This window comes from Colobus angolensis, unplaced genomic scaffold (genome assembly GCF_000951035.1).
Source record: "Colobus angolensis palliatus isolate OR3802 unplaced genomic scaffold, Cang.pa_1.0 Scaffold244, whole genome shotgun sequence".
Taxonomy (NCBI): Eukaryota; Metazoa; Chordata; class Mammalia; order Primates; family Cercopithecidae; genus Colobus; species Colobus angolensis.
The window spans coordinates 2,790,538-2,811,248 of record NW_012115644.1 but is presented as its reverse complement, the minus strand read 5'-3'; the positions used below and the strand labels follow the sequence as shown (position 1 = coordinate 2,811,248).

The window sequence follows — 20,711 nt, the reverse complement described above, 5'->3', positions numbered from 1 at the left end:
GTGACCGGCTAATTTTTGTATTTTTAGTAGAGATGAGTTTTCACCATGTTGCCCAGGCTGGTCTCAAACTCCTGTCCTCAAGTGATCCATCTGTCTTGGCCTCCCAAAGTGCTGGCATTACAGGCGTGAGCCACCACACCTGGCCTAAGATGGGTATTTAAAATGTTGACTATTAGCAATAGAAAATAATCTTTGCTTTTTGAATCACAAGGAGGTTTGAAATATTTGCTTTTGTTTTGTGCAAAGAAATAATTATAATGAGAAAATTTCCTTTTTCATGGGTTAGGTATATGGAGGCAGTAAATCTTGAAGATTTTTTCTTTTATTTTTCTGTAATTTTTGTGTCATGCACATTTTGCTGGTCTCTTGTGATTCATGATTAAATGGGTTAGATGCCATTCCACTAATAATCATTACCAATAATGAAGTTCAAGAGTTTTTCAGTTTCATACAAGGAGTAGTTATGGACAAGGAGAACTGGATCCAGGAACTTTGCTTCATTAGTTTTCTTACACCTCTGACATATTTTGTACTCTCTCTCTCTCTCTGTCTCTCCAGATATATATATAATGTTAAGGGTTCTCTTTTAGGGACCCTGGAAGAACTCCTCCCATATAAAAAGCATTACTGTATTAATAGATTATGTAAACTTTTTTCTGAGGTATCATAAAGTAGAAAGTTGAATATTCCAGTTTTATTTTTGTTTTTTTGTTTTAAAGGAAACTTGAATGTTTTGATCATTACTCCCTTGCGTCTCATTCTTGTTTGGAGTTTTATTTTCCCATTCCTGATCCAGTCTGATGTTCTTTGTCTGCAATTCAATCTCTATTGCTTTAATCATTTTGGATTGTACCAATGCCTTCTCAGTAATAAAAGAAATGGGGAGCCAGGCTTGGCATGGGACAAGTCTCTTCAGCTGCAATAAGATGTTACATATGAGTTGTCTACCCACAAAAGGGCCCACTGTCAGATTAAATTAATGAGCTGCATATTTTAATCATTAAGGTAATAGCAATATGTGGATTATTTGCCTAAGTTTTAATCATTTCTGTTTTTACCAACTAGGTCATCAAATGCTTTCTTTAAATAAATCTTCCTATTTCATAACAGAGAATAGCTTCTATATAATAAATGCTTCAGAGTCCTAAAACACTGAACAGCTCCAAGGTTTGGTAAAATTTATAGTTATGCCTTTGTCCGTCAACACAGACATTTGGAGGGATTGGCCATGGTCACCATTAGCAAATGGAACCAGCATGAGTTCCAATTTGCAAAGAGTTGACGTAGAATAGGGGAATTTTAGGTCTCAGCAGCTGAGGTGGAAATGAATTATTTTGTGGGCCACGGGCAGCACTGAGACCGGGTGAGCTGAAAGAGATACTGCTGACTATGCCTGCAGGGGATCTGATGGCTTTGCCTCCACTGGAAATTCCTTTGTACAAACTTTTAGCTCATAGTCTGGTATCTGCATGGCAAATGTTGGCAAGAAGATTTGCTGTTCTCAGGAGAGTCCATAGTAAGCAGATCAAGACACAACTTCTACAGCTAAGCCATGCTTCAGAAAAGGAGGGATGAGTTTTAACACCATTTGCATTTCTTCTTAGATATTTAGGCTATACCCAAGTGAAACCTAGAGCATAGGTTCAAAAAGAGAAAAATCCATCTTATTACTTATATTGTTGGGGTAATGCCAAGCACACAGCTCAACTGATTTTTCACTGAATTTGCTAAATTGAAACAATCATGTTATGAACTCTGTGATAGTACTGTCCAATGTGTTACCACAGCATTTGTTCATAGCTCAAACATGGCTCTTCCTATACGTGTTATAGTGAATTACACCATTTAGCTATGAGCTTCCAGAGGTCAGGGACAGTAGCATATTAATCTGTGTGTCCTCAGGGTTTATACAGAGTTGATGATTGTAGAACATAATTGACAGTGTAGGGAATCAATAGAGAGTTTCTGCTTTCCTTTCTGAAAACTGTGGTGTGGTGGGAAACCAAATGATATAGGGGGTGGGTTTAGAAATATAGAATTACAGATGAGAAGGGCTCTCAGAGATCATGTAGTTCTACACTTTCATTTTATGGATGAAGAAAGTGAGGTCCAGAGAGTTTAATGACTTTTCAAGGTCAATCAGTTGGTGGCAGAGCCAGGATGGAGGCGACACTGGAACTAGCATTTACCAGAAGCTGCTATAGACTGGGCATTGTGCTTGACCTGTGCTGTCTGATTCATCCATTCTTCTGTCCTTTTTTTTGAGACGGAGTCTTGCTCTGTAACCCAGGCTGCAGGCTGGAGTGCAGTGGTGCCATCTCAGCCCACTGCAACCTCCACCTTCTGGGTTCAAGCAATTCTCCTCTTTCAGCCTCCCAAGTAGCTAGGATTACAGGCGCCCACCACCACACCTGGCTAATTTTTGTATTTTTAGTAGAGATGGGCTTTCACCTGTTGGCCCAGGCTGGTCTCGAACTCCTTAATTTCAAGTGATCCACCCACCTTGGCCTCCCAAAGTACTGGGATTACAAGAGTGAGCCACGGCACCCAGCCTCTTCTATTCTTTTTTACTTAAAATTTATCCATTTTTCTTGTGTTTGGAAAAGGACTAACATTATTTATTTTGAGACTAAATCATTTGGTAAAAATATTAAAGTAAATATTGTATTTAAATATTTGCTTTGTCCTTGTTTCTAGTATAGATCTAATATTTTGTCCAGGTGAGAAAAACAAAAGACAATCTGGCCACTCTGTGTGGAGTATATTTCCCATACGGGTAGCCTGAAGATGATTCTTGCTGAGAGTTGAGACAAAGATATTTTACCATAATTTTGCTCTGAGTTCTAACATTGGCCAGATACAGATGCCTAAAAATGTGGCCAAAAAAGTTGAGGTCCCAGCTAGTCGGGAGGTTGAGGCAGGGGAATCGCTTGAACCTGGGAGGTGGAGGTTGTAGTGAGCTGAGATCGCACCACTGCGCTCCAGCCTGGAGATAGAGCGAGACCTGTCTACACACACACGCGCGCGCACACACACACACACACACACACACAATTTAGACACACGAACCCATGCTTTTGATGAAAGAGGAGTCAGATTTTCCCAAAGACTGAATTCACCGTGAATCTATTTGAAGAAAAACCCACCTCATAGATTTCCTAGCTGTAGGTGATGTTGGTATAATTTTACCGCAATAGAGTTTACTGTCAATAGAGGGCGCCAAAGGATGGAAAAGTAATTATTGATGACTGGTTCGTTTCTCCAACTCAATTCGCTAGTACGTTTTTTTTTGTTGTTGTTGTTTTCTTTTAAATAAACCTTTGAAAAGTCATCTTTCCATCGTTTTTTTGTTTATCTGTTTTGAGACGGAGTCTCACTCTGTCACTCAGGCTGGAGTGCAGTGGCGTGATCTTGGCTCACCGAAACCTCCACTACCTGGGTGCAAGTGATTCTCCTGCCTCAGCTTCCCAAGTAGCTGGGATTACAGGTGTGTGCCACCACGCCCAGCTAATTTTTGTATTTTTAGTAGAGATGGGGTTTCACCATGTTGGCCAGGCTGGTCTTGAACTCCTGACCTCAAGTGATCTGCCCGCCTCAGCCTTCCACAGTGTTGGGATTACAGGCATGAACCACCGTGCCTGGCCATCTTTCCATCTTGAAAAGGGAGAATCAGTACCTCTGTCCACACGTGTAATGTCATTTCTGCCCATCCAGGCAAAGCCAAGCTGAACAGAGTACAGCCTGAAGCTGGGCTTTGGTGTATGGGTGGTCTATGAATTTGAGAAAAAGTTTCTACTCCTGCTTTTTTTTTTAAACCAGAAGATATGGTCCATATTTCCGCAGATAGGACTCTGTCCAACAGCTTTATGTGCACTAGTCCTTTAATTGTGAGCAATTCACATTCCAATTCCTGCCATATGGTAGGCACATTGTTAGTTTCTGGGGAAACCAGGTACTAAAACAGAACCACCTGCATGCAGCCTGCAGTATAGTGGGCAACAGAGACATTAACGAAATAGTCACACAGGCATACCATCAAAAATTATCTTGACAAAGTGGTGTTTGAGTTGAAATCTGACAACTGAATAGGTGGTAACTAGGCAAAGTAGGGAGGGTGGAGGAAAAATATTCCAGTCGCAGAGAACAACAGGGTCCACACATCTGAGCCAGGAGTGAGCATGGGCACTCCAGGAGTGGAAAACTAGAGTGACTAGAGCCTGGGAAATGAGAGTGAGTGGCTGAGGCTGGACGGGGGGCAGAGTCATATCATACAGGGACTTAAGGCAGTGGCATGGAGTTTGGATTTTTTCGTCTGTGCCAGGTAAAGTTCTTGATAAGTGGTGATACGCATAGATTTATGTTTTTCAAAAAGATTTCTCTAGCTATTTTGTGGAGAATGGTTTAGAAGAGGGCATGATCATGAGGAGGCTACTGCCACAGTTCAGATGGGAGAGTGGGAGAATGTGATAGCTTGGACCATGATGGTGATCATGAACATGAAGAGACATGAATAAAGAGGGAGATAAAATTGGCTGAACTTCGTTGTGGATCAAACACAGTGGTGAGGGAGGGGGTGGATGACCTCTAGGTTTCTGGCTTGCAAAGTACACATAGGTTAGAGTTTTCAAACTTGGAAAATACAGCTGGTGGTGTTTAGGAAGTGTTGTCATTACTAATGTGAGGTGGAAATCAGGAATGTAAACACTCGACTGTAGTTCACTGGGCAACCCAAGTTCTGGCTGTTGGTCTTTGCATCAAATCTCTAAACTCTGTCATTAAGTGGATGTTTCAAGCAGAGCTAGGAATGAACAACAGCATTGTAATGTGATATTTAAATATGTAGCCTATACCAACGTGTACATATGTATATACATAGAAAACTTCTGGAATATAATTAAACCATTAACTGTCATGTTTGAGGAGCGAGAGGGAGTTCCAATTTGAAGTCCAGATGTTACTGTGGTGTTTGAAAAAAACTAAAGTAAGGCTTAATTGGTCTTCTAATTAGCAAAACTCATAAAAATCACTGTCATTTCCAATAAAAAGCTTTTCAGTTGAGAAATTCGAAGCCCTTGTGGAGCCCCAATAATCTCTCACCTCCATTACATTTCTCTACAGGAATTTAGAGAGTCTTTCCATTTTGGGACCTTCTAGCTCCAGAGAGCATAGATTTCTCTCACTGCAGCTCATTAGAGATGCTCAGAAAATCAACTTGAGGACAAGCTACAGAGGCCCTCCCAGCACCCTTTGATCTTTTGAGTAGCAAATGTGTCATTTGTAGCATGATGGTCCAGTTCTTATGTGAGGCTAAAATAGAGCCACTCCAAGATGCTTTTGAGACTCCCTGAACTCCTACTAACTACCAGCCTTTCTCCCAACTGATGTATCAGTTCTGCCTTCTCCCCCAGGACATCATTTCCACTTGCTTGGTAAATAATTAGCCTGGCTGCCTTTGGCTATAGCAAGGATTATAAATATTTTAAGCACTGCAAGTGATTGAAACTGTTTCTATTTGATTTTGTCTATTCCTTCCATGCTTTGGGTAAAAACTTAACTCTAAGTAGGAAACATCTTTGGAAAGAACAGTGCTCTAGGTATGAGGGGATGAGGTGTTGTATAGGCTGCTGAGGTCATCGGGCATTCAGAAGCATGCTATAAGCCAGTAGTTTGAACCCGTCCAGTTTTAGCTCACACTAGTCAATGTTTCTCACATTAGAGAAATAAAACACCCCATGTCCTAAGAACATTTCTATGCTTATGGGATTTTGTAAAAAATAGACCCTGGGTTTTTTGGTTTTTTTTTTTTTTTTTTTTGAGACAGAATCTTGGTCTGTTGTCCAAGCTATAGTGCAGTGGCACAGTCTCGGCTCACTGCAACTTCCGCCTCCTAGGTTCAAGCGATTCTCCTGCCTCAGCCTCCCGAGTGGCAGCCTCTCCTGCACCACCATGCCTAGCTAATTTTTTGTGTTTTTAGTAGAGACGGAGTTTCACTGTGTTGGCCAGGTTGGTCTCGAACTCCTGATCTTGTGCCCACCTCGGCCTCCCAAAGTGCTGGGATTACAGACGTGAGCCACTGCACCCGGTCATAGACCCTATGTTTTGGAGCAGTTTTAGGTTCACAGCAAAACAGAATGGAAAGTTCTTACATGCCCTCTGCCCCCACACATGCATAGCTTCCCCCAACATCCTGCACTATAGAGGTACATTTGCTACCATCAGTGAACCTACATTGACTTATCGGTATCACCCAAAGTTCATAATTTCTGTTAACTTTCACTCTTGGTGTACATTCTGTGGGTTTTGGAATGTATAATGACATGTATCCATCATTGTAGTATCACAGAGAATAGTTTTACTGCCTTAAAAATTCTCCATGCTCCTCCTATTCATCTCTCTCTCCCTCTACCCACTGGAAACCACTGTTAATTTTACTGTCTTCATAGTTTTGCCTTTTCCAGAATGTCATATAGTTGGAATCCTTATAGAAATTTAAAAATAGTTTCTCTTACAGTAAGTTATAAAAGTTCCCATTCATATAATCGATTCTGATCTTTACAGTGAATTCTTTGTGATTACTACGGAAACCCAATGTCTTAATTAGACCATGTCTGTATCTTACTGGAGGCTCAGGGATAACCTGGTGAGAGCCACCGCCCCATGCAAGTCAGGCAGGGAAGTTGGGGTGGAGAAGATACTCCTACGTTGGATAGGAGATCTATCCAGAGATCTGCAGAGTATTTGTTCTCAGTTCTTTCAATGTGACTTGTGATGGAAATAGTAGCAAGTGCCTATTGATCCAAAAAGTAACATACTACAATGGTGTACAAAGTAAATACTGTCCATGCTTTAATCCCCCAGAAATGACCTGCTAACAGTTAATGTATATTCTTCCATATTACAGATGGGTTCACACTACACTTATTATTTTGCAACATGCTGATTTTATTGAAGAGTGTATCATGGTCCGTTTTCCATGTCAATTCCTGAAAATCTCATCTTTTTAAAGATATATAAAAATTTATTTTATCCTCTATGGATGGTAACTTTGATTATTTTCAAATATTTGCTGTGAAACACCAGCAATAAAGATTCTCATGCCTCTCTGCACATTTGATTATTTCCTTAAGATAAATTCCTAGAAGTGAAATTTTCACATCAAAAGATAAGCATGTTTAAAAGTTTTTTTAATTTGCTGTGTTTAAAATTTTTATACATGTTGCCAAATCATACTCTTACCAAAAGCATATGGGAATACACTTTTCTACATCCAAGTTAAGAGAAATATTAATCTTTCATCTTTGCCAATTTGTTAGGTAAAAAAAGGTTTTAGTTTTAACTTTTTTATTCAGATATTAATGACGTTTAATTTTTATTTCAGTGCTGGATTATATGAGTGTATTTAGATTGTATGAGCTATATTATTTGTGATATACACACTTTACTGGGATAAGTATTATATATTGGCCTTTGCGCAGGAGTAGGGGAATTTCTTTCTTTTTTGAGACAGGTTTTCACTGTGCCACTCAGGCTGGAGCGCAGTGGTGCGATCCTAGCTCACTGCAGCCTCAACCTCCCAGGCTCAAGCAACACTCCCGCCTCAACCTCCTGACTAGTAGCTGGGACCACAGGCAGGCACCACCATGCCTGGTTAGTTTTTAAATTTTTGGCGGAAAAAGACTCTCCCTATGTTACCCAGACTGGTTCTGAACTCCTGAGCTCAAGAAATCTTCCTGCCTCAGCCTCCCAAAGTGCTGGGATTACAAGTGTGAGCCACTGCACCCAGCCAAGGTTTCTTGTATATCTGTTAGGCAGGCTGCTTAGGGTTGCAAATAACAGAAAAGCCCAAATCAAATATGTATAGATATATTTGCATTCTCTCATATAGCATGAATTCTCTAACTGCGGATCAGTGCATCCTCAGTCATTCTCAGTGCTTTGGCTTAGCTCCACTCATGCATGCCAGATGGCTGCAGCAACTCCATGTCTCACGGGGAAATGCTGCAATATGCAGTGGGAGGAGAGAGACCATTTCTTTCCACCTATCTTTATCCCGTATCTGAGGAAAAGTTTTTCTCAGATACTTCCCTCCTCTTCCTAAGGTTTGCTCTCATATCTAATTAGTCAAAATTCTGTCATGCCTCCATACTTCCACTAGTCAATGGCAAGAGGAATGAGAACACCACGACTGATCCAAACAGATAAAGATTCTCCCTCTGCGGCTGCAGCAAGGCCCACCTCCCCTGCAGTCCATTCCTGGGTGGAGGAAATCAACAGTGTTTGCTGGAGATGGAGTATGTATAGGAAAGCAATGGGAGATCAGATGGGAGAGGCAGAGGGGAGAGGATTGGGACAGACCTGAGTTGCCAGTTCAGATGGACATGAAGGGAGATAGCGCAGACTGAGAGAGCTGTTAGCAAGCCACTTTATAGTCTACAGAAGATGGTGAAACTCAGTATTCATCGAGGCCCCTCTCAGTGTCAGATAATGTGCTTGGTGCTTGTGGATACAGTGAGGATGAAAGCAGACTTTATAGACATTGCAACCAGCATCTTAACTCAATGGCATTATGATTCCATTACATTGAGAGGAGTAAAAATGATATTAATAGTAGCTAATAGGCCAGGCGCAGTGGCTCACACCTGTAATCTCAGCATTTTGGGAGGCTGAGGCCGGTGGATCACGAGGTCAGGAGTTCAAGACCAACCTCGCCAACATGGTGAAAGCCCGTCTCTTCTAAAAATACAAAAATTAGCTGGGCATGGTGGCACATGCCTGTAATCCCAGCTACCTGGGAGGCTGAGGTAGGAGAACTGCTTGAACCCAGGAGGCGGATGTTGCAGTGAGCCGAGATCCTGCTAATGCACTCCAGCCTGGGCGACAGAGCCAGACTCCGTCTCGGGGAGTGGGGTGGGTGGGGGGGTGTTGGGGGGAAGGCTAATAGTTACTGAGAATTTCTTACAGCTGGGCATTGTTTTAAGTACTTTGATGCTTTAATGAATTAACTCATTTGGTGCTCACAGTAACTTTAGGAACTAGGCATTATCACTCCTATCTCAAAGGTGAGCAGACTGAAGAAGAGAGGTGAAGTATAATCAATTATTCTAGGTCAAAGGGCTAGGGGAGACAGGAATTGAGCCCAGGCAGTGGGACTTTTGAGTTCATGTTCCTAAGTGATCTACTGTGTTGCCCATGAAACCCACACATCAGCAGGTAGAATGTTAGTAATATGAACGGTGGACTCAAGTGGAAGCAATATAAATAGAAAAGGGGATAGCTGTGATTATATTCCTATCTGACAATTACTGAGTACTTACCATCTGACAGCAATTGTGTTAAATGCTATTTATGTATAATCTCACTTAATTCTCACAAGCCTGTAAAATAAGTACCCTGTTCCACCTGTGAGGAAACTGTGGCTTGGCGATGTTAAGTCATTTACCAAAGGTCAAAACTGTATTTGAATCTGGATCTTTAAGACTCCAAAGCCTACGGAATTGGTTAATTCCACTATATTACTATGAAAGTTATTTTCCAAACAGAAGACAAGGAATTCTGAAAAAGAGCACTAAAGGATGTAAAGGTATCCTTATGTTCTTTTACAATTGAAGAACTTCAAGACAAATTTTAAATGTTCTATTGCACTCTGGCTGGTCTGAGTCGGCCTTCACATAGGCCATGGTACACTGATCAGACGTGATACGTTTCTTTTTTTGAGATGAAGTCTTACTCTGTTGCCCAGGCTGGAGTGCAGTGTTATAATCTCGGCTCACTGCAACCTCTGCTTCCCGAATTCAAGTGATTCTAATGCCTCAGCCTCCCGAGTAGCTAGTATTACAGGCGCCCACCACCATGCCCAGCTAATTTTTGTATTTTTAGTAGAGACGAGGTTTCACCATGTTGGCCAGGCTGGTCTCCAACTCCTGACCTCGGTGATCTGCCTGCCTTGGCCTCCCAAAGTGTTGGGATTACAGGCATGAGCCACTGCATCTGGCCAGATAAGATACTTTAGGATATCTCAAATTATTTTTTCCTAAGGAAACTAAACCCAGAATTCAGAAACCCCTTTCCAAACATTTTTTCCATTAAAAAATTATGTATGTTAACATTTTATCATGCATTTAGTCTTTCCGCAATACATATGTGTACATAATAGGCATCTTGTATTTACTAATTTTTTAGATGAATGCAAATCAATTTTAATTTGTATAACCAACCAGCCATTCCATTGCTGACTAGTCTCACAAACCAAGAGCTCCACCTCACCCCACCCCCATTCAACTATGGTCTGCTTGTGGAGGGAGGCTTGCTGTTCTGCAGAGTTATGGAGCACAATTACCTGGAGTAAGCCTGTCCAACCTGCAGCCCGTGGCCCACATGTGGCCCAGGGTGGCTTCGAATGCCACCCAACACAAATTTGCAAACTTTCTTAAAACATCAAGAGATTTTTTTTTTTTTTTTTTGTTAAAGCTCACCAGCTATCATTAGTATTAGTGTCTTTTATGTGTGGCCCAAGACAATCTTCTTCTTCCAGTGTGGCCTAAGGAAGCTAAAAGATTGGACACCCATGACCTAGAGGGTTTTTGTCTTTTCTTTTTCGGTTTCCAGGGAGGTTCCCTCAAGCCCTCGTCCAGATGTTAGCGTGGCACAGGTGGCATTGGAGTCCTAGCTTTTCAAATCTTCTTTCCTTTACTAGAATAACTGGGCGGAGCAAAGGAAATTCTTACAAGGTATTATGGTTTCTTTCTCTTCTAAGCTGAGTTGAGTCCAGACAACATCATCAGTGACCAAAGTCACTGCCATCTGTCAATTGTGGGAGCCCCAAACAAGTGGTCTCCCTCCGCTCCCAGTGAACAGGTAACTTGCATCTCAAAAACCAACACCTCCCATCTGGAACTTATTGGCAGACTCAAAAGGGAATCCAAAAATGAAATCAGTCACAGAGATAGAACACACTGCTTTTTCTTGGAGCTGGTATCTCCTGGGTTCAGGCTTGTGGCATATGGGTTGAACAATTCAATCAAGTTTCCCAATGGTATAGGCCAACTGAACATACTTTTCTAAAGCACAATCTTCTACCAAAAATGCAAAGAAAAAATAAAGCCCAAACCAAACACACCCAAATCAGCTCACTTCTCTGGCGTGCCATATAAAACATTAATAAAATTGCCTACCATGAAGATATTTGAATTAAAATTGTTGTCAGGTCTAAGTAGGGTTAGCTGCTTGAGAGATAATCAGCATTCTAACAAAGTACAAACACTATATACAAAGGACTAACACTATAATTAGTAAACACAGGTGGAACAACTTCTTACTTCCTCTTCCTTAGATATATAGAGATTACCGGGGGAATAAGAATGACAGGATGGAAAAAAAACAGAAAACATGTAAGGAAATAACTTTATAAATAGTCAGAATACAGTATACTTTTGCATCAGAATGACAAAAATAAATGCACATCTCTTTAAATGTTTTATTTTGCAATATTTTATACACATGTAAGTATATAGGTATATAAAGTTTTATTCGTCACTTTATGTTAGGCTTTACATAGCATTGTCTCTCATATGCACTTCAAATAACAATATACAATTCATTTCAAATATAAACCACGAGTTCCATTATAATAATATTAAAGAAAGAGTAAACAATTTAGGTGGGTCAGGGACATGGGAAGACTATATTTGAAGAGTAGTCTGATGTATCCCTGGGGAGGCTGAACACATAGAGATTTAGAGGGAATATTTGTCCTGCACTCAACCAGGGCCTTATATACATTTTTCTCTGGAGCTTTGAGCATCAAATGAAGGGAGTGTAAGTAGGAGACAATTCATGAGCTCTGACATCAGACAGCCCTGGATTTACTACCAGGCTCTGCTACTTACTAGCTGTATGACACCAGCACTTTGGGAGGCTGAGGCGGGCAGATTGGCTGAGCTCAGGAGTTCGAGACCAGCCTGGACAACATGGAAAAGCCTTGTCTCTATCAAAAATGCAAAAATTAGCCCATTGTCTGGTGTAATCCCAGCTACTGGGGAGGCTGAGGCAGGAGGATAACTTGAACCTGGGAGGCAGAGGTCAAAGTGAGCTGAGATCCTGCCACTACACTCCAGCCTGGGCAACAGAGCAAGACTTTGTCTCCAAAAAAATAAATAAATAAAATAAAATGAAAAAAAAAACCAGGGTTTCACCATGTTGGCCAGGCTGGTCTCAAACTCCTGACCTCAAGTGATCCACCTGCCTCAGCCTCCCAAAATGCTGGGATTCCAAGCATGAGCCACCACGCCTGGCTGAAAATTATGCTATCTTTTGATCAACAGCTCCCATTCCCCAAATGTGATACTCTTCTACAGGGTACCCTTCCAATGATAATGAATTGTATTCTCCAACAGTTAAAATTTTCTAGACCCTCCCACCCTAATTACACACTGAAAAAATACTATTGGATATGCTCTCTCCCACCCAAGGTTCTGCTGTTTACCCCATTTCCAAGAGTATCTGCACCATTTTAGATCAGAGGCCCCAGAAAGACAGGGACATTCCTATTTAAACATCTGTCATGCATAGACATATTAGGTACCAAATAAGTGCTTTGGATAAGGACACAAAGTGACAGCTTTGGGAAAGCCGTAGTGCCCTACCATCACCGATTACATTCAGCCATTCAAAACTGGATTGAAATCCAGACCTCCCAAGAAGAGTCCCCATAGCCTAGTCTGAGATGGAATGCATGGCATTCTTCAACCTCTCTTCCTTAAGTATCTGTCCAGATTATGCCCTTTCATGTGTTTTTGAAGTAAAAAAGAAAAGCATATCCTCTCCTAAAGCTTTTCCTGACTCAGGCATTTAATATTATTAATGAAGACTGAATGGCTGGAGTTTAATTATTTTAATGCTTCCAGCTCAAACTATAGAAGTCTAGGAACCAAATGTTTGGCTCATCGTAGCTAAAAGCCTGCCTATACTTTTCATGTGCATGACTATAAAATGAAAAACAAGGAAAGTGGCTTGTAATTGTATAGCAACCAAACACATGGTTTTCCCCTTTCCTTTGGGATGAAAATGCCTTCCTGTAGAAACTAAGGTTATGCCCCTACTTCTGAAGCCCAAGGAGGGACACTTTGATGTGAAAGAGGATCCTGGCCAAGTAACGGATGCAGAAACCAGTGTGGGAATAGGAGGAGCCTCCAGAAACAGGAAAAGGCATTGTCCCAGGGAGGGGTTATTTCATCCCACTCTGTCGTCATTCGGGCTGTCTGGTTTATTTCCTCCCCCAGGTTGGTGTGAGTTGGAAGGACAGTCCTTTGTTAATGAGGTCAAGAACAAGACTGACCATTTTGTGAGGTGGTTAGGGCTGAACTTTCAGATTTCAGATTTTGTAAGAAGTGACTGAGAAAAAAAATTAATCTGGGCTTCAGCTAAGCAACACCAAAGCAACTGGTTAGGAAGTGAGAAGTCCAATCAAATAACATCAAACACCTTGGTTTTTCTAAGGAAATATTTCCACTGGCCAACAGCTTAGGCTTTATGCAGACATAAGACTGAAATCCTGCCTGCAGCCAGGTTCCCTCAATAAAACTTGCTAAAATAAAAAAGATTTTATTTTAAGAGTTTCATATTACAAATGAATAGCTGCTGGTCGAAGCACTGATAAACACAAAGCAATGTATAGAGCTGGGAAAATCCCTGGGCTTGTTTTCTGGGACAGCATCAGCAATGCCCCCATGTGGGTTCCATCTTTCTTGGGGACTTTCTCAGCACACACTTGTGTGTGCCCTGCAGCTCCTTGTGGGAATACTGATGCACGGGTCCTGGCAGAATCTTCAGCCAAACCTCTGTCAGCTGGGAGCAGCAGTATGGGAAAGAGTGGCCAAGGCTGGTTCCATCTGGCACAGGCCCGAGGCCTCTGGCCACATTATTTTCATGGTACTTAGCACTGAATGCTTCATAGTGCTTGAGAAGGCTTTGTCTTTATTAGTTTTTACAACAGTCCATGTTGTAGGATATCTTTAATATTAGATTTCGCATTTTAGAGTTCAAGAAGCTGCTGACCAGAAGGCTTAAGGGACTTGTCCATCATCACCTGGAAAATGAGTATTTGACCCAGGATTAGATTGCAAAAATATGCCTGGGTCTCTAATAGCTGCATAGTCCACAGAGAGCATTGCCATTTTCTCTCAGAACCTAAGGGAATACTTTTCTCATCCTGTAGGAACCCCTCTCTTCCCAGGGCCCAGGGTAGCCCCTGCCAGTCTTACCTCAGGACATGAACTTGGTCTGAACTGCTGGAGGCACTCGGTTTTTTTTTTGATACGGAGTCTTGCTCTGTCGCCCAGGCTGGAGTGCAGTGGCGCGATCTCAGCTCACTGCAAGCTCCGCTTCCTGGGTTCACGCCATTCTCCTGCCCCAGCCTGCCGAGTAGCTGGGACTACAGGGGCTGTGGAGGCACTCTTTTTACTGAGGTTGGGCTCAGCTCGGCTCTTCATTCTATGTCACACAAAAAGACCCATGAGGGTTTGAGATGAGCTGGTTTTTTTTTTTCTAATCTGCAATACTAGTACATAAAAACAAAACCTTAGGGAGCATAAACTGAATAAGCCAAAGCTAACCTTATAAAGCAATTCAATCTGATATGGCAAAATATGAGTCATCTTCCATGTACAAGACCCAAGGATGAATGAAAGCAGTCCTGACACTTCAGGAGTTACAGCCTTCTGAGGTAGACAAATGCACACACACTCGTTTGCACTACAGGGTTCACTGCATAATTGTTACACAAGAGCTAGAAACTACATGTTAAGTGGGCCCAGAAGAGGAAGGAGACACCCATTCTGACCAGGGATGTCTGGAAGCTTTCTCTGAGGAGATGGGAGGGGCCCTTGACAAGTCCGACTTGCAAAAGCAGAAACAGAGGTCCCGAGTAGTGTGATTTGCCCAAGCTCAGAATGCATTTCTTCATCCATCATACCAAATAGCTTCAGAATCATTATCTGAATGTTACAAGGGAGATATAGTGTGTTGTAAAATTGAGATGATTTTTATTCTCAGCTCTATTTTGCTAAAAAAAAAATTCCAGGAATAAGGCAATGGCAGAAGTGACCCATTTTTCTCATTTTGCATAAATTTGTATTTAAATTCTCACTATTGGGGACTTTCATAATAATAAGATTTATCCAGAGCCTTGCATCAGTGTTAAAGAAAGACATTCATTCAGAGGAAAATTTTCAAAAAGATCAACATGCATTGAAATCCATTTATGTTTTCTATGTTTCTAATTGGCGTTTCTTAAAATATTTGCTAATTGCTAAATTATTTTAGCCAAGATTAAATCCCCTGGTTTTTCTATTATTTGAGTTAGTACCAAGTGAATAGATAAGGCGAAATCTATTTCCTCCATGGAAGTACATTAAGAGGTTATAAACATAGGATTAGACCTAACTACAGTATTAAGCAGGAGAAACTGGTCATAATGTATCACAATGAGTTTTTTTCCACGTTCAAAAATAGCATACTTGTCAAAGCACTGGGGCATTACACTGAGAGATGCTTCATAAATGCTTTCTATTAATATCTCCCCTTTTAAAGTAGGTTTCTGAGAAATGTCTAATACAAAAACTTTGTTCTGCTTAGACAGATGTTCTCAAGTGTTCTTTGTTTTAAGGTATCTACTTGTGTGGAAATTTCTGCTTAAAACCAGAACTTTGAAGATGGGTGTGGTGGCTCATCCCTGTAATTGTAGCACTTTGGGAGGCTGAGGGGGGCAGATCACTTGAGGTCAGGAGTTCGAGACCAGTCTGGCCGACATGGTGAAAACCCCATCCTACGAAAATACAAAAAAATTAGCTGGATGCGGTGGTCCCAGCTACTTGGGAGGCTGAGGCAGGAGAATCCCTTGAACCCAGAGGGCAGAGGTTGCAGTGAGCCAAGATTGCACCACTGTACTCCAGCTTGGGCAACAGAGTGAGATTCAAAAAAAAAAAAAAATCCAAAAAACAAAAACACCAGTACTTTGAGATAAGATATTGGGTACATGTGAATCTGACAGAGAGACTGTATATTTAATTTTGTCCAAAAATCTTAAGTCATCTGATTATACACAGTATTGTATACAGTGTTTTTCCGCTGAGAGCTGTACAACCCTAAGGTTGATGAATTCAGGCCGAGCTCCGTGGCTCATGCCTATAATCCCACCACTTTGGGAGGCCAAGGTGGGAGGATCACTTGAGCCCAGGAGTTCAAGACCAGCCTGGGCAAGATAGTAGGACCCTGTCTCAAAAAAATTAAAATAAATACATAAAGTTAACGAATTCAGTCATTTGATTAATCATTATTGAATACATGTGATGCACCAGGTATTGTACTACATGCTAGTGCTTGCTTTAAAGAAGCCTACAGTTTATAGAGTAGACAAACAAACACTAAACATACAAACAACACTCACTGAATGTGATGAGAACTCTATTTTCTTGAATAGAAATGACACAGGTTATAAAATGCACCATTTAAAAAAAGTCACTTAGAAAAACTGTGACCAATTAAACTATGACACAGTTTTGATGATAAGATTCATCCCTAGACCGGGCGCGGTGCCTCAAGCCTGGTAATCCCAGCACTTTGGGAGGCCGAGATGGGTGGATCATAAGGTCAGGAGGTCGAGATCATCCTGGCTAACCCGGTGAAACCCCATCTCTACTGAAAAATAAAAACTAGCTGGGCGAGGTGGCGGGCGCCTGTAGTCCCAGCTACTCGGGAGGCTGAGGCAGGAGAATGGCATGAACCCGAAAGGCGGAGCTTGCAGTGAGCTGAGATCTGACCACTGCACTCCAGTTGGGGCGACAGAGCGAGACTCTGTCTCAAAAAAAAAAAAAAAAAAAAAAAAAGATTCATCCCAACTTCAGAGATGTTAAAATATGAAAAAAAGTATGTATCAGAATCAGCGAAATGCAGTACTCTCAAGGAAAAACAGGACTGTGTTAGACTATCACAGGGAGATCTTTAAACAGGGATGGCCTCCACTCTGAGATACATTTTAGCTCGTACCTTAAGAATAAGAAGTTGGTCCTACTTCAGCACAAGAGGAACGTTCCAGGCAGCAGGAAGAGCCTCAGGTCACAGAGGCATGTTTGAGGTGACTAAATTATATTTCACAGGTTTGGTAGCAGTTGTCTTGGGGCTTCTTCCAAACCACCACTGTTTTATTATAGAATTCTAAACCATTGAGGCATCTCCCTTTCCACATGGTCCTCTGCAGCTGTTGTAGCTTTCCTGCTGTTGTTGTGTGTTCTGCTTTCAGGCTGCTCACCGGCCCGTCTCCTCTCACGACTGCTGCTCTGGGGACCACCTCTCGGCTCTCCACTGCTACCTCTCTAGCCTGTGGCCTGCTCCTGGTTGAAGAAGCCATCAATCAAAATGAATACCACTCTGGAAATCTTGGGTGGCCTGACCTGATATTTTCGCATAGTGGCCACAGATATTTTAGGCCCCCAAGAGGTAGTCTTACTCTTTCAATTTTACTGGCTCCACTGTTTGAGGAACTTGGAACAATTTCCCCAGGGACTGGTCTGGAGGTACTGTTGAATAACACCACAGTGTTTTTCTTCCTCCCCACTGAGGGCCCGTTGATGTCTCAAGACCAGACATAAACCTTTTGGTGTTTAACTCACTCAGAATGAGAGCCCTGCTTTCCCTCAGCACTCTTGCCCTTTGAGGGTGGGACCACATGTTTTCTTCCTTTATTACTGGGGACTTTTGATCCTGGTTTTCGTTATTTGTCATTCCCAGGAGAATTTAGTACCCTGTGTCTTGGTAAATTGTAAGACCGCTGTGGATTTTGGAGTTGAGACTCCTTTCCCTATCCCTCCCTTCAAGAGAAAAAAGAGAGAGAACACCCAAACCCTGCATCGTCGCTCACTCACCTGTCCAGAGCCTGTGGAACAGTCACTGGGGCAGCTGTCGCGAGCTGTCCACACAGCTTTTCTGAGATATTGACAGTCTCATGAGGAGGTGCTTATAACTCCCTGCAATGGTTTGAATGTGTCCTCCAAAGTGTATGTGTTGGAAACTTAATACTCAATACAACAATGTTGTCAGGTGGGGCCTTTAAGAGGTGATTAGATCACAAGGGCTCTGTCCTCATGAATGGATTAAGGTTATTGAGAGAGTGGGACTGTTATGCAAGCAAGTTTAGCCTCCTTCCTGTGCGCTCTCTCTTTTTCTCTCTGAAAAAGAATGGAAGTTATTAGATGCTTTTTTTTTCAAAAAGAACCCTGGCTCCTTATACGATCTCTACCAATTTATTCACATCCTGTTCTAACTCCTTACATTCCATTCCTCCTTCATCTTATGTAACCTTACTATAGTTTTCATTTTCACCAAGATTTATAGTGACTAGTCAAAAACGATGGCTAACATCCTTTATGATTTCATCTTACTGATCAATTGGCATGTGGTTAACCACTCCTCTACTCTTAAAACACCCTTGGCTTCCCTGACACCATGTTCTTTGCATTTTTTCCCATACCATTGGGTTTTATTTCACTCCTTTTGGGTTTTCTTTCTTTGCTCAACTCCTAAATTTTTGAGTATTCTATAGGCTTGATTTTGGTTTCTCTCTTTGTTTTCTGTCTTTATCTTCATTCTAGGCACTCTCATAACCACCAAAATTATGACAATTTCCAAATTTATTTCACTAGCCCCACTAAGATCCAAACTTACATATCCAACCTCCTCCTTGATATGAAATTTGATAGCTAATAATCATTTGAAACCAGAATTCTTGATTCCCCTCCCAAATCTGTTTTTGTCTTTATCATTTCAGTAAATGACAGCTACTTAGTTGTTCAAACTAAAAACCTGGAAGTCCTTATTGATTGCTTCCTTTCTGTCACCCCTGTGTCCATCCATCAGCAAATCTAGTCAACTCACCCTCCAAAATGGATCTCAAATCTGATTATCTCTTTTATTCTCTACCTTTACTCTCTTAGTCCAAATAACTGGCTATAGTAGCTATCTAACTGGCCTCCATGCTTCTATGTTTGCCCCCCCTTACAACCCATCCTCTACATAGCGTTCAAGGTGATTTTTTCAGAAAAATGTAACTCAGGGCATGTCTATTCTCTGTCATTTAAATTAAACAAAATTCAGCTTCTTCACTTTGTGTAATTTGGTCTCATCACACAAGCTTTATCCATTTGAGATTTTGTTTATTTGTTACCAAGTGCAAAGATAGATCCTTTTATTCTTTAAAGACAGATATACCTTTTCAAATAGATCCTTTTACTTTTGACTAAACCCCAGTTTTGCTGGCAAAAGAAGACTGCTTTTTGTTTTTAGGAACTGGTTGTGGGCAGGTTTAAGGGACTGATAGGATGACCAGATGTGTAGTGGAGAACCCTAGTGTCATTGCACAAATGCCAGCCTTCCCCATGTTCATGGCTGAGCCTAGTTAAAACTGTAGGGGAATTAAAGTTTTCTTCAGTGCACCAGCCATTTTTTGGGGGGATAATTATTGGTGGGAATGCCGTATCACTATCACCTGCCTCTCCTGCACTTATTTGCAAAGTTTATAGTGCTTTCTTCTAGGCCTCCATAAAAATTTGTTCTCACAATTTCTATGCGTGAAATGTAAACCCAAAAGTATCTGAGACAGGTCTCAATCAATTTAGAAAGTTTATTTTGCCAAGGCTAAGGACACGCCCAAGACACAGCCTCAGGAGATCCTGACAACATGTGCCTAGGGTGGCAGGGTACAGCTTGCTTTTATACATTTTAGGGAGACGTAATAATACATCAATCAATACATGTAAGATTTACAGCAGTTCAATCTAGAAAGGCAGGACAACTCGAAGAGGGGACCTCCAGGTCATAGGTAGATTTAAAAATTTTCGGATTGGTAATTGGTTGAAAGAGTTATTATCAGTAGAAAACAATGTCTGGGTTGTGATAAGCAGTTGTGGAGCCCAAGGTTTTATCATGCAGATGAAGCCTCCAGGTAGCAAGTTGCAAAGAGAATAGATTGCAAATGTTTCTTATCAGATTCAGAGTTTGCATTGATGTTAAATGCTGGTCAGCTTTTCCTGAATTCCAAAAGGGAGGAGGGTATAATGAGGCATGTACAATCTGCCATTCCCGTGGTGGCCTGAACCAGTCTTTCAGGTTACCTTAGGAGTCTCCTGGCCAAGGGGAGGGTGTCCATTCAGATGGTTGGGGGGGGGGTCATAGAATTATATTTTTGGTTTACAGAAATCATCTGTAAATATGTATTAAAAACAACAAAACAAACATTTTGCATTTGTTTTTAAAAGATAGCCATGGCTTGTGGCTCATACTTGTAATCCCAACACTTAGGGAGGCCAAGGTGGGAGGAACACTTGAGGTCAGGAGCTCAAGACTAGCCTGGGCAAAATACCGAGATCTCATCTCCAAAAATAACAACAACAACAAAAATTAGCCAGGTACGGCAGCATGCACCTGTAGTCCCACCTCCTCAGGAGGCTGAGGTGGGAAGATCTCTTGAGCCTAGGAGTTTAAGGTTACAGTGAGCTATCATGGCACCACTGCACTCTAGCCTGGATGACAGACAAGAAAGAAAGAACAAAAGAAAGGATGAACAAAAGAAAGAAGGGGGAAGGAAGGAAGGAAGGAAGGAAGGAAGGAAGGAAGGAAGGAAGAAAGAAAGAAAGAAAGAAAGAAAGAAAGAAAGAAAGAAAGAA

The 20,711-nt window shown here is 41.5% G+C and overlaps 1 protein-coding gene and 1 long non-coding RNA gene across 3 annotated transcripts in view; one reads left to right on the top strand and one right to left on the bottom strand.

The window, feature by feature from the left end:
• The window catches only part of LOC105514400, an 84,434-nt gene that overhangs the window by 45,177 nt on the left and 18,546 nt on the right, over positions 1–20,711 (top strand). The window contains exon 2 of one of the 2 annotated variants that reach the window (XR_001002172.1): positions 17,294–18,090. Coding sequence is in view for 1 of the 2 variants with exons in the window: in XM_011945733.1 (XP_011801123.1) it covers positions 17,294–17,567 (274 nt within the window). In the remaining variant the exon portion in view is untranslated. The remainder of the gene's footprint in view (positions 1–17,293; positions 18,091–20,711) is intronic. The other variant, XM_011945733.1, reaches the window with a different exon arrangement.
• LOC105514399 lies at positions 13,580–17,126 on the bottom strand. The gene is made up of 2 exons (XR_001002171.1): positions 17,041–17,126; positions 13,580–14,083 (listed from the first exon to the last, which is right to left on the bottom strand). It is a non-coding gene; the product is annotated as an uncharacterized LOC105514399 (long non-coding RNA).